Source organism: Balaenoptera musculus, chromosome 12, assembly GCF_009873245.2.
Source record: "Balaenoptera musculus isolate JJ_BM4_2016_0621 chromosome 12, mBalMus1.pri.v3, whole genome shotgun sequence".
In the NCBI taxonomy this organism is placed as follows: domain Eukaryota; kingdom Metazoa; phylum Chordata; class Mammalia; order Artiodactyla; family Balaenopteridae; genus Balaenoptera; species Balaenoptera musculus.
This window is the reverse complement of record NC_045796.1, coordinates 61,694,554-61,715,322: the sequence shown is the minus strand read 5'-3', so window position 1 is coordinate 61,715,322 and position 20,769 is coordinate 61,694,554. Positions and strand designations below refer to the sequence as shown.

At 36.0% G+C, this 20,769-nt stretch overlaps 2 protein-coding genes across 4 annotated transcripts in view; one reads left to right on the top strand and one right to left on the bottom strand.

The window, feature by feature from the left end:
- The window catches only part of MMS22L (MMS22 like, DNA repair protein), a 135,192-nt gene that overhangs the window by 67,492 nt on the left and 46,931 nt on the right, over positions 1–20,769 (bottom strand). For all 3 annotated transcript variants that reach the window (XM_036872245.1, XM_036872244.1, XM_036872246.1), the window contains exons 12-14: positions 18,232–18,351; positions 14,496–14,722; positions 12,096–12,599 (exon numbers count right to left, since the gene is read on the bottom strand). In XM_036872245.1, coding sequence (XP_036728140.1) covers positions 12,096–12,599; positions 14,496–14,722; positions 18,232–18,351 — 851 coding nt within the window. The remainder of the gene's footprint in view (positions 1–12,095; positions 12,600–14,495; positions 14,723–18,231; positions 18,352–20,769) is intronic.
- Positions 16,689–17,998, top strand: LOC118905524 (nucleophosmin-like). Its single transcript, XM_036872247.1, has one exon. It carries the CDS (start codon positions 16,757–16,759, stop codon positions 17,684–17,686), a length of 930 nt encoding a protein of 309 aa, XP_036728142.1. The 5' UTR covers positions 16,689–16,756; the 3' UTR covers positions 17,687–17,998.

Sequence of the window (20,769 nt, the reverse complement as noted above, 5' to 3'; positions counted from 1 at the left end):
ACGCACTGCAACAAAGAGTAGCCCCCGCTCACGGCAACTAGAGAAAGCCCGCGTGCAGCAACGAAGACCCAATGCAGCCAAAAATAAAATAAATAAATAAATTCATAAAAAAAAAAAAGTGGGTAGGACTAAGAAGTCCATGGACACTTTGGTACCTTTTCTTTGTACCCAGCCTTCTGAAATTCATACAGATGTGCTTTGCTGTGAGTCTAATTTCTTCCATTGTGCTACAGTCATTCAAAAGGCCCTTTCAATAAGGAATCTTCCACTCCAGGGAACTACTTTAAATTATTTTATCAATTATTTCCTCCATTCCATTATTTCAGTTCCCTCTTCCAAATATCTTGCTTCCAACCCAATCCAGATACAGAAGATCTCTACTTTTAGATTCAAAGTGTTCCTGTGGATCCAGCCTCGATGGAGAGGTTCTGGAACCTCTCAAAAACAAGGTAAAAGCTCAAAGGCCCACTTACTCCACCTGTTTCCATATTTTAGTAGAATAGTTTGGTTATAAATATTGAATTGTCAAAATCAAATAAACCTTTCAATTAACTGAGAAGAATGATGAGAAGATGACAGGAGTCTTCCTGTCATCCTCCAGAAGTCCCTTCCGCCCACTGGTGCTTAGAAGACAATAAGCACAGAGTTGAAATTCAGATTATGCGTTAAATCCATTAAATCCATAGCCTGGCTGCACAGATACTGTTCTCTACTTTCATGTGGATATTGGCAAGAACTGGGGACAAGTATAAATCATTATCAAATAATACTGAATCGTTGAAATAATAAAATATGAAATGGTGAAAAAGTGATGGTTTCAATAAACACTTACATAAGTACCTTTCTCTCTATTTTCTGTCTTTCATGTAATAAATACATGAGTGTATACCATATACGTGCACTTAACTTGTTTACGGATGTATGCCAAGTGCCTATAACGTCTGTTATTGTGGTAGATACTCATAAATATTAGTTGGATTTGCTGAATAATTTGTTTAATGAATATGTATCCTCTGTAAAAAAACAATTACAATACAAAGTAGAAAGCAATAAAGGGCATTAGAGAGAAAGTGTTACGGAAATTCAAAGGAAAGTGAGATTATTCAAGATTGGGGACACATGGATAAGAATACGTAGCTTGGAATGAAGGATAACACTGTTCACATAAAAATAAAGAAAACGTAAATGAAGACAACAAACATGTATTGAGAGGTTATTATGGTCCATGGTCTGGGTAGGTGCAGCATCTAAGTCAGTGCTGACTGAGAGCTCTGCTGCTGTCCACTGCAGCAGCCACTAACTACCTGTAGTCAGTGAGCACTTGATACGTAACTAGTGTGACAGAGAAGTTGAATTTGTTATTTTGTATTCATTAACTTAAATTGTCACACACAGCTAGTGTATATGGACAGCAGAGACCTAAGTAGACTTCCACAGAAATCCTATAAGGTAGGGGCTGTTTTACAAACGTGCAACTGAAGCTTAAAAAAGGTTAAGTAACTTCCCAAGACTGCACTGTTGGCAAGTAGAGGAGGGATGATTTGATCTCAGGTTTATTGACCCTAAAGTCCCTGTTTTTTATACTATGCTGCAACAGGAAGAACTCTCAAACACTTCCTTAAGAGGCAGAGGAAAAAAGCACAACTTGCGATTGGGGATTTGTCTACTACTGCCCGAAATCCCGCCTGCTCCCATGTATGATGCTCCTACATGAAGCTCTCTGACTCCATCTCTAGCTGTGATCTATTTACTTCTAACTTCTGAAACCACCTTTTCCTTCCCCCAAATCCCTCTAAATAAGGGTTTTTTTGGTTTGTTTTTTTCTTTTCCTGTACTCTGCTACTCCACCTCTTTGCCTACTGTAACCAGCACTGACCATTTCTGACTTCTGATCTTAACAATTGCTTTCACTCCTTGAATTTAATCCTTTTCTAATCATTGGTTATCACATAACTGCAGCTTATTCAGTCCTCAGATCTGGCTCTAGTGTCCTGGCCATGCTCTGGTCTGAACCTTCAACTGGTTTTGACAGGAAAATTTAAAAAAATGGTAAAAAAGACTTGGAGATTTCTTGGTAATTAGTAGTTCCATTTGACTAAAGTAAAGGAGAACCACAAGAAAAAGCTGCAGAAATAGGTAAAGCCAGACTGTGGATAACTTCGAAAACCATGAAAAGGAATTAGAAATTTTCTCTGGGTCTATTAGGATGTTATTAAAGGTGTTAAAATACAGAATGACATAAGCAGAATTGCTCTCCAAGAAGATAAATGTGGCAAGAGAATATGAGATGAGCAAAAGCACAAATGAAAAAATAAATAGGACTTCATTAAAATTTTAAAAATTTATGGTGCAAAGGACTTTAAGAAAGTGAAAAAATAATCCACAGAATGGGAGAAAATATTTGTGAATCATATATCTGATGAGGGACTTGTATTTAAATATATTAAGAATTCTTATAATTCAGTAACAAAAAGACAAATAACCCAATTTAAAAATGGGCAAAGGGTCCGAATAGGTATTTCTCCACAGAAGACATAATGATCAATAAGCACATGAAAAGCATGTGATCAGCATCACTAGCCACCAAGGAAATGCAAATCAAAACCATAATGAGATACCTACTACCTCACGTCCACTAAGATCACTCAATCAGAAAGACACTTAGCAACCAGTGTTGGTGAGGATGTGGAGAAACTGCAATTCTTATATACTATAAGTGGGAATGTAAAATGGTGCAACGGAAACAGTTTGGCATTTCCTTAAACGGTTAAACAGAGTTATCACATGACCCAGCAATTCTACTCCTAAGTATATACCCAAGAGAAATAAAAACATGTCCACACAAATGTTCACAGCAACATTATTCATAATAGCCAAAAAGTGCAAACAACCCAATGTTCATCAACTGATGAATGGATAAATAAAATGTGGTATAGTCATACAATGGATTATTTTGTAATAAAAAGAAATAAAGTACTGATACATGCTTTAATATGAATAAACCTTGAAATTATTATTCTAAATGAAAGAAACTAGTCACAAAAAATGATGTGTTGTATGATTCCATTTACATGAAAGGTGCAGAATAGGCAAATCTATAGAGACAGAAAGTAGATTAGTGATTGCTAGGGAAGAGGGGTTGGGGAAATTGGGAGTGACTGCTAATAGGTACAGGATTTCTTTTGGAAGTGACAAACTGTTCTAAAATTGTGGCAAAGGTTGCACAACTCTGTGAATGTACTAAAACCATTAATTATAGGGTATGTGAACTTTATCTTAATAAAGCTGGTCAGAAAGTGAATTGTATAAGTGATATACTTCAAAAAAGCCGATTAAAAAAAAAAAGGTGGTTTGAGAAGGGAAGGCACTGGAGGCAGGGAGATTAGGCAAGCATTAATAATAGTCTAAAAATGGAGGAAATGGTAGTGAGAATAAAGAAGGGATGATAAAAGAGAACCTCCAAAGACATTAAAAAAAACTCTCTCACTCAACTAGATATAGAGAGAAAGGAAGGACATACATACATGTCACATTTCTACCTTTAAAAAATTACTTTTCTTTTTCTACAGCAGCTCATTACCGTCTTAATAACACAGAATCACAATTTCCAATAGTTCTATAATTGTGAGGCAATGTTCATGTTCTCTACAATCCTGACTTTATTTTTACAACAAAGAACCTGATTCATTTACCCATCAAAAAGCCATTTCCTAAACGGCCACTATGTAAAAGGTACTATATTAGGAATGGGTTTAAAACCATCCAAGGTAAGTCCACACACACACACACACACACGTCCACTGAGGTTCCCCAGCATAAAGTGTAGTACAAAGAAACAATTATATTATGGGTTCTTTTGAAAATAATAATAATGATAATAATAGCAACATCTAACATTTACTGAACACTTACTAATATGCCAGGGACTGTGTTAGACACTTTACATTCCTGATTACATTTAATCCTTAAAGGTTTGTGCTATTATCCTCATTTTACCAATAAGGTTGAGATTTGGACACATAACTTTTCCCTTATAATACTTTAAAAGAATCACTTTGTACTTAGGCAAGGAGAATTCATACTTATGTAACAGATCTAGTTGGAGACTAAATAAATGACCCAAAATATTAACTCCTATACATGAAAAATTAAGTAGATAACTTATGTTTCAGCAAAACACAAAAAAGGTACACAAACATTTCCAAGTTATTAGGGTGAGTTGATATTACTGCATGAATTTATAAAATATGTTAACATAAAAGGGCCATAGTAAACACATGTTGCAAAATTCAAGCCTGGTAAAGAGTAAATAAGCAAACAAACAAAAGAGCTAATTCATAGTACATATGTAAAAATCTCAGTTGAAAGATACATAAAATATTTAATGATGAAGAGAAATATTTACATTTTATATATTTCCAAAATACTAATACTAGTACATCCCCTTAGAGATGCTTTCTCTGAAGCAACCAAAACTGGTAGATTGATCACTCTTAGTGGGCAACACAACTATCTGATTTTTCAAATAAAAACTGGAAATATATTTTTTCATGGAGCATATTCATGTGTTCCCTCTCAAATTATGAGAACACTGCCCTAAAAATTGGCATAAAATCAAATCAAAATCTGCATCAAATATATATTTCATATAGTATAAATGATGTACATATGTATATACATGACACACATACACACATATGTACATATACATAGATATATGTTCATATATATACATGATGAAACAGCAGATCAGCAGATATTTTGGGCAATCAGGATATACCAATCAAACTTTGCAAATAAATAACTCATAATAATTTGATTACTTAAAAAATCACATTAATTTCAAAGCTGTTTTGTAGTAAGCCATTCTTCAATAATTAGAAGCTGTAACCCATTATACTAACAGAACACCCAACAACAAAAGGAGGAAAAGCCTTGCATGCTGTCAAGAGTCCCCTTTCTATTTTTCCTGAAAAATCATGTAAATTATTTGGCAATCAGCAGAGCCTCACAAGAATATTTCCGCTTGTACTACCTCCTTCCCTACCCAGAAAATTCCCAGTTATCTCTCCAAAGGAAAGATTAAAAAAAACTTTTTTTTGTTTAGAATAAATGATACCATACCGATAAAGGTTAAAATAACTAGAACTATTGAGCGTGGAAAATATTTGAGGGGAATGATATACACAGTTTTTCTGTGCACATGTGTGTGCGCGCGTGCGCACACACAAACACACACACACCCATCCCAAATGTCAAAAAAGATGTATAACAAACAGATGAACCTGCAAGTTCGTGGAAAAAGAAGAAAAGGATTTAAAAATATATGTATTTTCAAAATGTATTTTGAAGCCAGGAAAAAGAATCTTAAACCTTTTAAGGAGTTGCACTTGAGCACGTACAGTATCAAAAACAGGTAATCATCCCTTCTGAATTATTTCTTAGTCTCCACATATAACATCTTAGACAAGTTTTCAGCTGCCTTTAGACTTCTTTGAAACTAGGCTCTTGTTTAATATAAAATAGGATGTCAGTTGATCAATATCCATTTGGCTTAAATTCTTAAGTCCACAACCCCCCTTAAGTGGTAGAACAAACAGGTACAAGGCCTGAAATTTTATTGTTTCTTTTTAAACTCCGAATGATATTTGCAGATGCCAAAAGGCATTTTGAAATCACTCCACCCCTACTTCAGTAAAAATGAAAAAGGGGGATGGGGAGGAGAGAGAAATCTCATGAGGCCTTGTATGTCAAGTTTTTGCCCAGAGCTAATTTTCATAGCTGTGTTATAAAACCCTGAAAATGGAGGTTTGTAATGGAAATGCTGACAGACCCTTAACTATAGCAGCATGAATGGATATAATTAAAGAAAAGCTTTTGGCTACACCTAACTCCACAAATTAAAGACTGCCATTTTTATATTAACCTCAAATAACAGCCAAGTGAGAACTAGAAATGTGATTTCAGAAAGGTAATGTGAAATGTTAAAGATGACTGCTCAAACTATTTGACTTTCGGAGTTTTAAACACAGAGGCATTTAGTTAACATAACCAAGTCAGTATTTTCATAATGCTACTTAATCAGCGATAAAGAACGCTCTGGTGAGCCAGCAGCTCCAGTTAGCAGAAAGTGGCATATGAAGTTATTATTTCTTAACAGCCTAGAGGGAGCCGATTCTCCCTTTAATCAGTGATCTTAGTTCCTTCCTACTTATAATTTCTCTGTCATACAGTTATAAAACTATTACCCAGTTCAACACACACAGGCACACATCCTGCACACACATTTATGCAGGGACCGGTACCTTATTCCCACCTGAATTACAAAACAGAAGAGATTGCTAAGGTAAAGTATTCCATTCTTTCCCTTGTCAGGGATGCAGCCAGGAATAAATATCATCAATCTATGTAAGCCATCTTCCCTATCTAAACCAAAATTCAAAGAATTTAGCTCTGTTCTTAACTTAAAAGGAAAAAAAAAAGCCTATGCTTTAATTTTTAACAACTATTCAAATTATTTTTAAACTTTCTAATAGTATTAGTAGGAAAAATATTATAGGATACCTAAAAGATGCCTAAGAAAAGATCTTCAGTGAAGTTTCAGATTTTGGGTTAAGAAATTGGGAACACATCTCTATGATCAAATACCTAGAGGATTTTTCTTGTGTCTCCCCTCCCTGCCTCCCCCCTTCCTTCTTTCTTTCCTTTTAGGGTAAACAATTCTGAATGATCTCTGGGGCCCCTTTTCCCCCAAAGATCCCAAACTAAAAGCAAGTCTGTCTTGACAATACCTGCCTTGGAAGGAAGTACTGAAGATTGATGTAATGAAATAAAACTATGCAGGTCACAGTCCCTCTTACTATACACTGCAATCAGGCTCATTGAAGGACTGTGTGCAAATTACTATGCAAGCTTCAGAAATTTAAAAGATGGCAGTGCCTAAACCATGACAGCATTAATAATGACCTGTACATTACTACACCATTCTTATTCACACATTGATCTCATACTGCTCGATAACTTTGGCAACAGAAGTTCTACATGATTTCACATTCTCTTACAGCAATTGTTTTTGATCATAGTTGACCAGTATAAAACAAAACCAAAAATAAACATTTGTACAAGGAATTAAATGTTACCAACATAAATAGTTGTGTCCTTTTTTTCATTGGTTAGTCCTGAAGAACAACAACATACTGCTTGCCCCCTGGTCAAGATGACAGCAAATTACAATCTCAAACCAGATCTCATTTAAAAGAAATTACTAATACAAATGTAAAGTTACTCTCACTTTATATAATTGAGAGTTGTCACTATGCCTCTTGATTCTGACCTCTGTACTTCTGAATACATGGATTAAGAGATGCATTATAGTTTACAAGGTACTTGGCAAGCAATATTTTCGCAACACTCCTGAGATTGCCTTGGCTCTAATGCTAAAAACTTCTACTAAATTGAATTTAAACGGCAACAATTTGTTTTTTTTACCACAAGTGAAATTTAGATGGTTGAAGTGGTGCTAATAATAAATCAAAGATAAATTATTATTATAAACAAAACGTGATTTACCTGTCTCCACACCTCTTTGTGATTTATTATTCCAACTAATGACTCATTAAAAATATATGTAACTTGCAAAATTATAAAAACAAAGTAATCAAAAGCCCCAATAAGAAATTACCCTTTTTTTTTCCACAGCAAAAATAAAAGGTAAGGGCTTCCCTGGTGGCGCAGTGGTTGAGAGTCTGCCTACCAATGCAGGGGACCCGGGTTCGAGCCCTGGTCTGGGAAGACCCCACATGCCGTGGAGCAACTGGGCCCGTGAGCCACAATTACTGAGCCTGCGCGTCTGGAGCCTGTGCTCCGCAACAAGAGAGGCCGCGATAGTGAGAGGCCCGCGCACCGCGATGAAGAGTGGCCCCCGCTTGCCACAACTAGAGAAAGCCCTCGCATAGAAACGACGACCCAACACAGCCATAAATAAATAAATAAACAAATACTTTAAAAAAATAAAAATAAAAGGTAAAAGCACTCAGAAGTATACATGAGTAGTGGTAATACTTTCAGGTTTGCCAACAGATTTCATTCATCTAATTACTTCCTAATTTATAAAAACTGTAGTGGTATGGTTAGTGTCTGTTTAGTTATTTGTAAACTATTATAAAGACAGTGTAAGACGGCAGCTATGGTATAGGGGTTAGAGTCTGAGGGGTGATTCTGAAACAACTGTGTTATTTTAGGTAAATTACAAAAAGTAAAAAGTCTCCATGTTTCCATTTCTTCATCTATAAACAGGGATGACAGGATTGGTAAAGAAATAAATGAGATAGTATTTATAAACTGTACATCTTTTAAGAATACAAGAATTATTCTTGTGTTTCTAGTTACTACTTTTGAAGAATGACCAAAAAAGTTCCAGTTAAGAGCCTGAAGACAAAAAGTCAGTAAATAAAGAAAAAATAATTTCCTATTTATTACTTTCGTTGTATTTCCATTTTTAAAGCCTCTCCAACCTTCAAAATAAATCTCCTTCTTCCATTACCAAGTTTCCATTAACATTTTTAACAAACTTCTGTGTTTATCTTGGAATGCATATTTTCTAAATATACTCCATACACTAATCTAAAAATGAGAAAGGAGGCTTTCTCATACACCATCAGGGAGACTGAAATTGGTGCAAAATTTTTTAAATTAAATGGGATGATTAAACGGGACTGGAATATCCACCCACATTTAAAATGCACATACACTAATTCACTCTTAGGAATTAATCTACAGATATACCTTCACAAGTACACAGAGAATGCATATATAAAGATGTTAAAACTGTGTTTATAATAACAAAATGGTAAATAATATAAATTTCCATTATTTGGGGATTGGCTAAATAAAGTTTGGTATATCCATATAATGAAACACTAAGTAGCCATTAAAAAGAACTAGATAGGTCTCCATATACTAACATGAAAAGCTGTCTAGGAAATATTAAGTGAAAAAATGAAGTTGCAGAACAAAGATCATCTCTTTTGTGTTTTAAGACTATGAATGGGAAGAAGTCTGGAAGGTTCTATAACAAACCATTCTAATCTATGGAGTAGAAATAGAGCATCACTGAGGTTGGACCAGATAATTCTTTGTTGCGTGGGCTGTCCTGTACATTGTAGGCTATTTATGTAGCTGTATCCTTGACCTCCACCCACTAGATGCTGGGTAGCACCCCTCATACATGTGACAATCAAAAACTTCTCCAGACACTGCCCAATGTCCCCTGGGGGACAAACTCATCCCTAGGTGAGAACCATTGAACTAGAGAATAAAGGAGTGAAGTTGGGGAGAGGAACTTTTACTTGTCACCTTATACCTCATTTTTTTTTTCTTTTACCATTTTTACCATGACAACATACTACATTTGCAATTTAAAGAAAAATTCCAGGGACTTCCCTTGTAGCGCAGTGGTTAAGAATCCGCTTGCCAATGCAGGGGACACGGGTTCCAGCCTTGGTCTGGGAAGATCCCACATGCCGTGGAGCAACTGAGCCCGTGTGCCACAACTACTGAGCCTGCGCTCTAGAGCCCATGAGCCACAACTACTGAGCCCGCATGCCACAACTACGGAAGCCCGCATGCCTAGAGCCCGTGCTGTGCAACAAGAGAAGCCACTGCAATGAGAAGCCTGCTGACCGCAATGAAGAGTAGCCCCCGATCTCCGCCACTAGAGAAAGTCCATGTGCAGCAACGAAGACCCAACAAGCCATAAATAAATAAATAAATAAATAAATAAATGTTCCTTAAAAAAAAAAAAAAAAGAAAAATTTCACAACAAAAGAAGATTCCTCCACACTGCCTCACTGCTCTCCGAGCTACTGGATTGGCCAAAAAGTTCGTTCAGGTTTTCCGAACAAACTTTTTGGTCAACCCAATACTTTGAAGAACCTGAAAAAAAAAGATTCCTTCAAATTTCTAACTAAAAAATTAAATAGTATTTGTAAGATATGAATCTTTGTTTTAAAGAAAAACATATATAAGAAACAATACAATTGTTAAGACAAATAAAAAAGACTTGTCTATCTTTAATGGAAAAGGTAGAAAGATATATGGATTCTGCCACTTGGTTCCATGACTGCATCTTCCCAAGATGCCCAAACTCTCACGTCATTTTCTACTACTTTGCCCAGACTGCAGCACTATCACCAGGATGGTTTAGACCAGCTCCCTCCTCTTCCTTCTTGTTTTGTATATTCAGACAAATATAAACAAACAAACCAAAAATGGTACCAGAAATATGGAAATTCCTAATTCTGCCCAAGAAGCACAGGAAAGTACTACCTACCACTTATTTAAAAATTAAACAAACAATGAATTTGGCACTTGGAAAAGTATAATATCTGCTAATAAACTCTACTAGACTAAGAAAGAACAAATGTACTTCGTGGAGAAGATCCAGAATCAGTAAAAGTTTCTTCTAATGAAGTTGGCTATTCATTTACTTATCCATTTATCTATCCATCCACCTAAAAATTTGATACAGCTTACATTGGGGGATAAGGGGATGATTATCTGATCAAGAACTAGAGTACATAAATATAAAAACTACACAATATCTATAAAGAGTGAAAACCCGTGGATTAATCTGTATGAACACACAGCCCAACATAAAGCAAATTAAGAAAATTAGTAATAAATGAAACTCGTAATGAATAAATGTCCAAAATTCAGAAATTTCATCGTTTACTATCTTTGAAAAACAGATGCTACTTTTGTAATGTGCAGCTAAGAAGAGGGAAGCAGTCTCTTCATTAACTTCAGACATGATTTTAAATAAAATCATATTTTTATACCTAACTTTTACACAACTTTTTAGTGACAGTGACTAACTGCACTGAGTGGTAGTATCTAACTTCTCAAGAACATGTGCTTTAAAGGTGAAACTGTTATGTAAAAAGGGCCTTATAGGCAATAAATGTCATAATCACTGTTCTTAGCCATTATTGTTTGGGTCGGAGCATATCTGCACATTTGCATAATTTAAGTGGATCTGAGAACGGTAAGTTTTGTATAGATGACTGGTGTTATAAATAGAACAATCCTATCTTTTTTTTAAAAATAAATTTATTTATTTATTTTTGGCTGTGTTGGGTCTTCATTGCTGCGTGCGGGCTTTCTCTAGTTGTGGTGAGCGGGAGCTACTCTTTGTTGCGGTGCGCAGGCTTCTCATTACGGTGGCCTCTCTTGTTGCGGAGCACAGGCTCTAGGTGTGTGGGCTTCCGTAGTTGTGGCACGTGGGCTCAGTAGTTGTGGCACGTGGGCTCAGTAGTTGTGGCACGTGGGCTCAGTAGTTGTGGCGTGCAGGCTCAGTAGTTGTGGTGCACAGGCTTAGTTGCTCTGAAGCACGTGGGATCTTCCTGGACCAGGGCTCGAACCCGTGTCCCCTGCATTGGCAGGCGGATTCTTAACCACTGTGCCACCAGGGAAGCCCCGAACAACCCTATCTTAATCTTAGAATAAACTATTTCAGCTGGAAGTATTGTACTGGCCAAAAAGTTCGTTTGGGTTTTCCTATAAGATCTTTTGGAAAAACCCAAACAAATTTTTTGGCCAACCCAATATTTCATGCATTTGAGGCTGCAGCTCTGCAGCAAAATATTTAAAGAAACTTACTTTTTTTTGAATGGTACAATGTGGCCAAAATCTCCTTATGCACACAAAACTGCATATGTTTCAATGAAAGCCACCTCAGATTTGAGCTCATGGTCTTGCTTAGAATGTCTGAAATATCCTTCTGGATAATAATGCTCTTCTAGGAGAGGTAGAGAGGAAAGAAGGGTCCAAGAGGCATGGCTCTTGGACTACACCAGCGCTACTCTTGGTTTAGTTTAGTTTTATGTGTTTGCACATAAGCTTTCTTTCAAAGAAGCACTGTTTGCAAGGACTGTTTGAAAACTACTGATTTATGTTACATTGCAGTCAAACTCCTTTAACTCCTCTCTTTACAACTGAATTTCATGAGTATGTCAAAAGGAAAACTTTAATATAGAATCAACACAGGTGATGATATAAAGCAAATCAACAAATTAGAACATTACTGGAAAGCATACCTGATTCTGGCCAGAACAGCTTGTAGAAAGCTCAACACTGTCCGAAGTTCAGATTCTTGACAAGCTCGTAGAAGCATACTAAAGCCATCATTAAGCAGTTTTTCATGGGAAGGATGCAAGCAATGGCTAGTCTCAAACACTTCTTGAACACCATCAATATATATGGAAAGAAGTGACCAGAGACTCTGTCTTTGTCCCATTTCATCATTCTTAGATACCAAGAACTCCTTTGCTTTCTCCCGGAAAGCACCTGAAAATATCTCAGCCAAAACACTGATGTCCAGGTTTTTCTGGGTGTACATCAAGAGGAAGGCCATCTGACCCTTCCAAATGAGAGGAGATGTTATAAAGGCAGGCCTGAGGAAATTTAGGAGGCCTAAAACATGACTTGCTACATCTTCCACCTCTGCCACACATGCTAACAGTAGAAAAAGGCTGAAAAAGTTTTGCAGACCAACTTCAGTTAGTTCTTCCATTCTTTTTTGATGGAATTTAGAATATATCCTGTAAAACAAAAAGCTGAATTAATAAAATTGTTTCATTCACAAAAATGCATCTTTCAAAATAACATTTCACTCAATACTCATGACAGTCTCATTACTTTAAATTGTTATCTATTTCTACATAATGGTGCTATTGTGTCACTTTTCCTGCTTAGAAAACAACCTCACAGAACACCACTGTCCCCCCTTATCTTCAAATTTCTCAAGGATGCAGCAAGCATCTATAAGTGAATCAAAGGATTCAGTGGCTTTTCCTAAAGGACAGTAAAAATGTTCTTTTCATATAGTACATGGTTTTTCCTTTTATTTTAGTCCCCCCATTACCTTTCTCTTTAAATTCTTATTGACAAATAAAAAAGAATATATAATCCTTTTAAGTACAACTTGTTGCACTTTATAGAAATCTTAACAGGGCAATTTTATGTAACAATTTTCCTTAAACCCTTTCTCCCTCTACCCTTCACAAAGACTTGGCTCTTGCTATACTTATATGTTAAGACAATTCAAAACTCTGGAAAAATTATTTTTACCTACTTACAAAGAAAAATTGTTAGTGTTCAAATATCCAAGACTAGCCATTTAAAAAGCTGCTGTCAATACTATTTAATATAATTTAAAAGTTGATGTACTTTTCTTTCATCAATTAAGGGATTAGAATTGAAAACCATTTTGACTCTTACTTATGGATTGTTAAATTTCTTTGTAACTTCTATAATTGGTTTATTCAAGACAGAAATGATTAATGCTTATGAGAGGTTAAATGTTTATTTATAAACAATGAAGCTGATAAGCTCCTGAAAGTAAAGATCTGCTTAATTATCTTTATATCCTCCATCATGCCCATAATAGTGCTTGGTAGAGAGACTTGTTATTGAATTCCAATTTCTTTTAGCAATAAAGTTCTGAGTATTATGTCTTCCATAAAATGATTTAAGATTCAAAAACAAACTGGCAAACAGAACAAAATAAAAAAACTACTGTTTGAGCTACCTAATTACTTGGAGGTTTAACAAAGACACTACCATTAAAAAAAAAAAAGTATATTCTAAATAAAAAATCCGAACTGTATCACCATAACCTTGCAAGAATTATTCACTGTGTGAATCAAACAGGAATTTCATGTAGTGATTCTTGAGAAGTCTCTACCGAAGATAAAAAGTATTCTGCTGTGAGAGCTTCCACCACATAAGCTGAGCAAGTGGTAGAGGGCAGTCTACTGCACAGAGGGCTAGAAAAGGGGCTAATAGGCAAGAGAAGTAGAACAAGGGAAGACAGTAACAATCACACCCACTTAACAAGCAAAACTTTCAAAAAAGAATAGACAAATGTGATCAAAAGTTTATGTGACCACACCAGAAATGAAAATGGCATACTCCTCAAATGAGAACATCAGAGTTATTTGGTTCTATTATATTCTGGTTAGTTGTCATGCAAGAAAGCAGGGCTTGTGGGACTGGTGGGCTCCAAGAACACGAAGTTTTATAGACTGAATCTACCACCTGCCAATGTATGATTTGGAGATGTTTCTTATTTCTATAATTTTTAATAAAATACATGCAAAGAATGACATAAAACATTACAATTAATTTTGACAAGAAAAACAACAGTTCTCTTATATCCCTGCATTTAATATATGGAATTTCAATCTTCAGGACTGATGAGATAAATAAGAAACTAAAATCCTCCCCAAGTTATGGATGGATACTAGGTTTGTTCCTTTCTATAACAAACTGGCAAGATCAAAATGCACCATAATTTGCTGTCCTACATTAACGAATACATTTAAAATGTAAACCATAAAGACAAACAAGCACAAGTTAACTTAAAAAATACAAACAGTAAAACTTCTCCAAAGATATAAGTGAACATTCATGACAAAGAAAGATATGGCACATACCTTCCTTTGACTTGTTTCCAAGGATGAGGGCCATTGTTCTTCATTGCTTTCTTAACAACTTTTGCCAAAATGCAAAGGAAAATAGTGTAACTACTGCTGGATTTATACAGGTCATGATCTTGTTTATCACAACAGCAGGTCTTCACCATTTCTAGCATAGACAAGGGCGACTTAATGACATGTGTCAGGCCTTTCAAAGGAAGCCAAGAAATACTGAAAGAACTATTCTAAAAGCAAAAGACAGGAAACAAGTATTAAGTCTCTGAATAAATACAAATGGAAAGCTGTAAATTCCAATTAGCTCACTAGAAGTTTGACTATTCTTAATCATAAAAATTACACAGCCATTACCACATATTCCCCTAAAATAAAAATTCCATTCAAGCACAGAACACCAAGGGGTATTCAAATTCCTGGATTATCCCCAAAATGTCTTATTAACCGTTGGTTTGTTCAAATTAGGATAGCAACAAGATCCATACATTGCATTTGGTTGACATGCCTCTTAAATCTCTTTTATTCTATAAATTTCCCAATGTTTTTGTCACAGCATTTATCAGGTAATTTATTGTGTGCTATTTCCTAGATTCTGGATTTAGCTGCTTGTATCTTCCTAGATTCATTAATATATTCTTTCATCCTCTATCTTTTCTGTAAAGTGGTAGCTGTACCTAGCGGACTGGTCAGGTTCAGGTCAAGTTTTCTGGTGAGAATCTTTCATTGGTAGTACTGAGTACTTCCTATTTCAGTTAGCAAAGAGGCACATACGTTCTCACCGTCATTCTTTTTGTGATGTTAAGACTGATCATGCTGTCAGCCTGACCTATCCATTTTAGTGATCCCTGCAGTTTGAGCAGCCATGGATGATCATCATCCAGTTGGCTTATTTCATCGGATGTATGGAACAGAGATTTTCTATCACTCCTTCTAAACTAGCTCATCAGAAATTTGGTACTCTAAAATATAGTTTATATTTTTATTTATTTACAGTTTCCAGAATAACAACTTCTCTAAAAGTACCATAAACTCAAGGATTTATACTTCCCTATGCCCCAATTTACCCAGTGTTGGGCAATGGGAGCTCCTTAAAGTTGGCTCCTGTGTCCTTCTGACATGACTCCAGCTTACTTTGATACCTTCCTTGCTTTCAGGTATGACAAGATACTCTAGACTCATCTTGTATACATTCTGCCTGAGAATTAGAATTGGTCATTTCTCCCACCAGCCTGACAATGTGCTTCAGAGAAAGGTATTTTTCCCATTTTTAATATGCTCAATTATGTACAAACCCAAACTTGTAATTTACTTGTAAATCCTCCATATCTATTTTCCACCTTGACTGAGGGGTTCACTTTGTATTTACCCAGAAAACCAAATGTTCCAAATCTTCTCTTCTCTCCTCACACAAGTAACTCAATCTTTTAAATGTACCTTTAAAATTTTATCTTCCAAGTTTGTCCTCTCCTTTTAAAATCCACTATCTCTATTTCAGTTCTCACTCACTGCATTATTTGCTTCTACTACTACACTGGACTACTAACTCATCTGTATCCAATTCCTTTATACTACCTTCAGAAAAAAACTTTCTCAAACACATACCTAATGTGTCACATCCTTGCTTTCCAATGTCTCCTGAATAAATCATAACAATTATCTTTAACCCTTCATAATCCAGCCCCAGACTAACTTCTCTACTTTCCTTATCTCCCGTGTCTCTCCATAATCACCTCAGACCCATCATTCAGAACTATTTAACACAGTAGGAATAAATCATGTTTTTCATGTCTCTTTATATTTGTCCACACTATTCCTTTTGCTTGGATGCTCATTTTCTTATGTACTTGGAAAATTCTACTCATTTCCCAGGTCAACTTAAAAAATTATGACTTCATAAAGTCTTCTACAAGTCCATAAACTGGGTCAGATACTCCTTCCTTTAGCCTTCCACAGTATTATAACTTTTTTTCTACAATATTTGTGCTTCTGCCCACTAGCCTAGTCTCAAATGCCAAGACTAGTTCTTATTCAAGATAGCATTAACTGTTCAATGTGTTGCAAGCAATCAATAGTTGTTAGAAAACATTTATAAAAGAAGATTTTTAAAAAATATCTTTCTGGCACAATTTGTGCTACTTTGCTTAATCTCACTCTTAAGACAAAAGGGGCCCTGGTCTGATTCCGTCCTGTGCGACTGTTCCTTGGAACGGTAGTCTTTTATCTCCGTCCACTTTCTCTCCCACCGAAGTGCGTGCCACCAACCCATGGAAGATTCGATGGACATGGACATGAGCCCCCTGAGGCCCCAGAACTATCTTTTTGGTTGTGAACTAAAGGCCGACAAAGATTATCACTTTAAGGTGGATAATGATGAAAATGAGCACCAGTTATCTTTAAGAACGGTCAGTTTAGGGGCTGGCGCAAAGGATGAATTGCACATTGTCGAAGCAGAGGCGATGAATTATGAAGGCAGTCCAATTAAAGCAACACTGGCAACTTTGAAAATGTCTGTGCAGCCAACGGTTTCCCTTGGGGGCTTTGAAATAACACCACCTGTGGTCTTACGGTTGAAGTATGGTTCAGGGCCTGTGCATATTAGTGGACAGCACTTAGTAGCTGTGGAGGAAGATGCAGAGTCAGAAGATGAAGAGGAGGAGGATGTGACACTCCTAAGTATATCTGGAAAGCATTCTGCCCCTGGAAGTGGTAGCAAGGTTCCACAGAAAAAAGTAAAACTTGCTGCTGATGAACATGAAGATGATGATGATGATGATGATGATGATGATGATGATGATGATGATGATGACGACGACGACGACGACGACGACAATGATGATGACGACGACGATGACTATGATGATGAGGAAACTGAAGAAAAAGTTCCAGTAAAGAAATCTGTACGAAATACTCCAGCCAAAAATGCACAAAAATCAAACCAGAATGGAAAAGACTCAAAACCATCAACACCAAGATCAAAAGGTCAAGAATCCTTCAAAAAACAGGAAAAAACTCCTAAAACACCAAAAGGACCTAGCTCTGTAGAAGACATTAAAGCAAAAATGCAAGCAAGTATAGAAAAAGGTGGTTCCCTTCCCAAAGTGGAAGCCAAATTCATCAATTATGTGAAGAATTGTTTCCGGATGACTGATCAGGAGGCTATTCAAGATCTCTGGCAGTGGAGGAAGTCTCTTTAAGAAAATAGTTTAAACAGTTTGTTAAAATTTTCCGTCTTATTTCATTTCTGTAACAGTTGATATCTGGCTGTCCTTTTTATAATGCAGAGTGAGAACTTTCCCTACCATGTCTGATAAATATTGTCCAGGTTCCATTGCCAAGAATGTGTTGTCCAAAATGCCTGTTTAGTTTTTAAAGATGGAACTCCACCCTTTGCTTGGTTTTAAGTATGTATGGAATGTTATGATAGGACATAGTAGTAGTGGTGGTCAGACAAATGGAAATGGTGGGGAGACAAAAATATACATGTGAAATAAACTCAGTATTTTAATACAAAAAAAAAAAAAAAGAGAGAAAAGGGACCTTACATGCTCCATTCCTTTATGCCAATGCTCTTTAGACAATGTGAAACATAAAAGTGTTTTTGAGCTACTCTAATCTACTTTGAAAAAATAGTTTTAAGAAAAATCCATAATTATATATAACTAAGCCATGAAAATATTCCTCAAATATTATGTACAAATTCTTCAAATTCCTGGAACAAATTCATACTCTATTTACTCACCAGGTTCTTACTGTAATATTCCCACAGAATGGTGACAACTGCAATGTTTGGCTCCCAGAAATCACAAAGGGTCAAACAACAGTGAAGATACATTCGTAACTGATCTTCTAGTATACCATCCTAAAAAATAAACTGAAATTGTGAGGAGCTAAATGCGCTCTGGCAACACACATTATCAGTTGATATTGCACTGAATAACCTGCTCCTAAAAAGAATATAAATATATATCACCAAGTCATACCCATTCTCATCTTCAGACCAGAAGGTCTAAATCAGCATAAGGTATACTTCTAAAACTTTGCTTTAGAGACCATTAGTATATTCAGATAACTGAAATTACATAACTCAATTTGACTTTTTACTCAGTTATTTAACAATTACAATAGGTATTTAATAACTGAATGGTGTAGAACCCAGAGACTGAAAAAGAAACCCAAACCAGAAAGAAATAGCATAAATGATCGAATAATTAAGATGTACACAAATCCAAAGGACTTGCTCATACTTAAGTATCAATATGAGGTCAAATTCTTTATGGGAATATAAGCATTGTTCTTCTAAAAACCAGAGGATTGGCAGAGTACATATATTTTAACCTTTTAGGAAGTAGCAACAGGAGAGAGTAGAAAAGAAGTGACACTTTAATCTTCTATGATGAAACAACCATGCATGTCTGTTAAAAAGTGACATATCACTGAATTTCAATCATTCAGCAACCATTTATTCAAAGCTTACTATATACCAGACACTATTCTAAGGTACTAGGCAAAAAGCAATGAATAAGTCAGACATGGTACATGCACTAACAGAAGTTACACTTTGGTGGAGGATGGAAAAAGAGGACACTGAAACAAACAAGATAAATGTAAACAATTACAACCACCATGAAAAACAGAAAAAGCAGAGTAATGTGGTAGGGTAACTGGTAGAGGATGTGGGTCATTATTTTCTCAGGAACTAAGAATGGAAAGACCTTTTTGAAGGCTGGCATTTGGGCTAAATGACAGAATGAAAAACAGCGAACCACATAAAGAACTGAAAGTAAAGCATTCATCACAGAGAAAAGACATGGAAAGTTCCTGAATTAGCAGTAAGCTTGATATTGTAGGATTAAGTCAGAGATAGTCAGGAATCATATCTCATTTGAGGCTTTAGAGTTTATAGTCAGAATTATGGTTTTTATTTTAATTATGTTGGGAAGCCTCTACAAGATTGTAAGCACAGGGGTGACATGAAATGATTGTTTGAAAAATAGTACATTGGATCATGCATGGAGAATGAATACAGTAGATAAGACCAGTTAGAAGGTAAACAGTGACACTTCCAATGTAATAGAAAATCAGACAGAGGTCAAGTACAAAGTAGAAACGTTGGGGAATTTGAAGGTGCTTGAGATACAGTATGCTTTAAATAAATAATTGTTGAATGACTGGGATTCAGTGTTGTGTCACTCTTCAACAAACATGTATGGTTATTCCATCACAGAAGATGAGATTAAAATGTCTACTTTTTTCTACTTCCTTCTCCTCCTGTCAACTCAAAATATTAGGAGATGACTCTGTGAAACTGTAAGACTAAGATAAGTGGACAACTTTAGAGATATGTTTGGAAACAGACAATGGGATTTGTTGATGAGTTATATTAAGGTATGAAGGAAAGACAGCAATTAAGGAGAACTCTCATTTGGCTTAAGAAAATGGGTTGATGGAACCATTTCCTAAGATGGCAAAGACTAGGGGAGGAACACATGAGAGAGTGCACAGGGCAACCAAGTGGAAATATTAAGTAGACAACTGACATATGGGTCTATAGCTCAAGGGAAAAGTCAGAGCTATTGATATAAATTTGGGTGTTACTTTCATATTGATGGCTTTTAGAGCTAAGAGACTAGATAAGATCAACCTAGGAAAGACGATGGAAAAGAGAAAAGGATCTAGAACTGAGAGGCCTTTGCTATTCCAAAATTTAGGTAGCAAGCAAAAGAAGGAGTCTATAAGCAAAACCCAATGGCCCATGAAGTAGGAAGGAAACCAGGCAGCATGGAAACCAAGAGAAATATTTCAGAAAGGGAAGGGGGTCAACAGGGTTGAATGCTACTGAGAGGTTAAAATGAGAACAAAGAACTCTTAGATTTGACAATGTGGAAGTTAGTGATGGCTTTGACAACAGTAGTTTCAGGTATGGCAGAGACAGATGCTTAACTATGGCAGGCTGAGGAGATAATAGGAGGTGAGGAAGTAGTGATACTTAAGTGAAGATATATAAAGTCCTTGAACAGGTGAGAAGAGAAAAGATCCAGTACACAGGGAAAGGAATTAGCCTTTGAGAGAAACAGTGACACTTCCAATATAACAGAAAAGCAGACTGAGAGGTTGTGTGCAAAGCAGGCACATTGGGAGATTTGAAGGTTTAAACATAAAGGAGTTCTCAGCTGACTGGTCCTATTTTCTCAATGATTTATGAGGCAAGATGCTTAGCTAAGGTGACTGGGCCACAGCATGTGTTGAACTGTGTGTTAAAAAACAAATTCTGAAATAA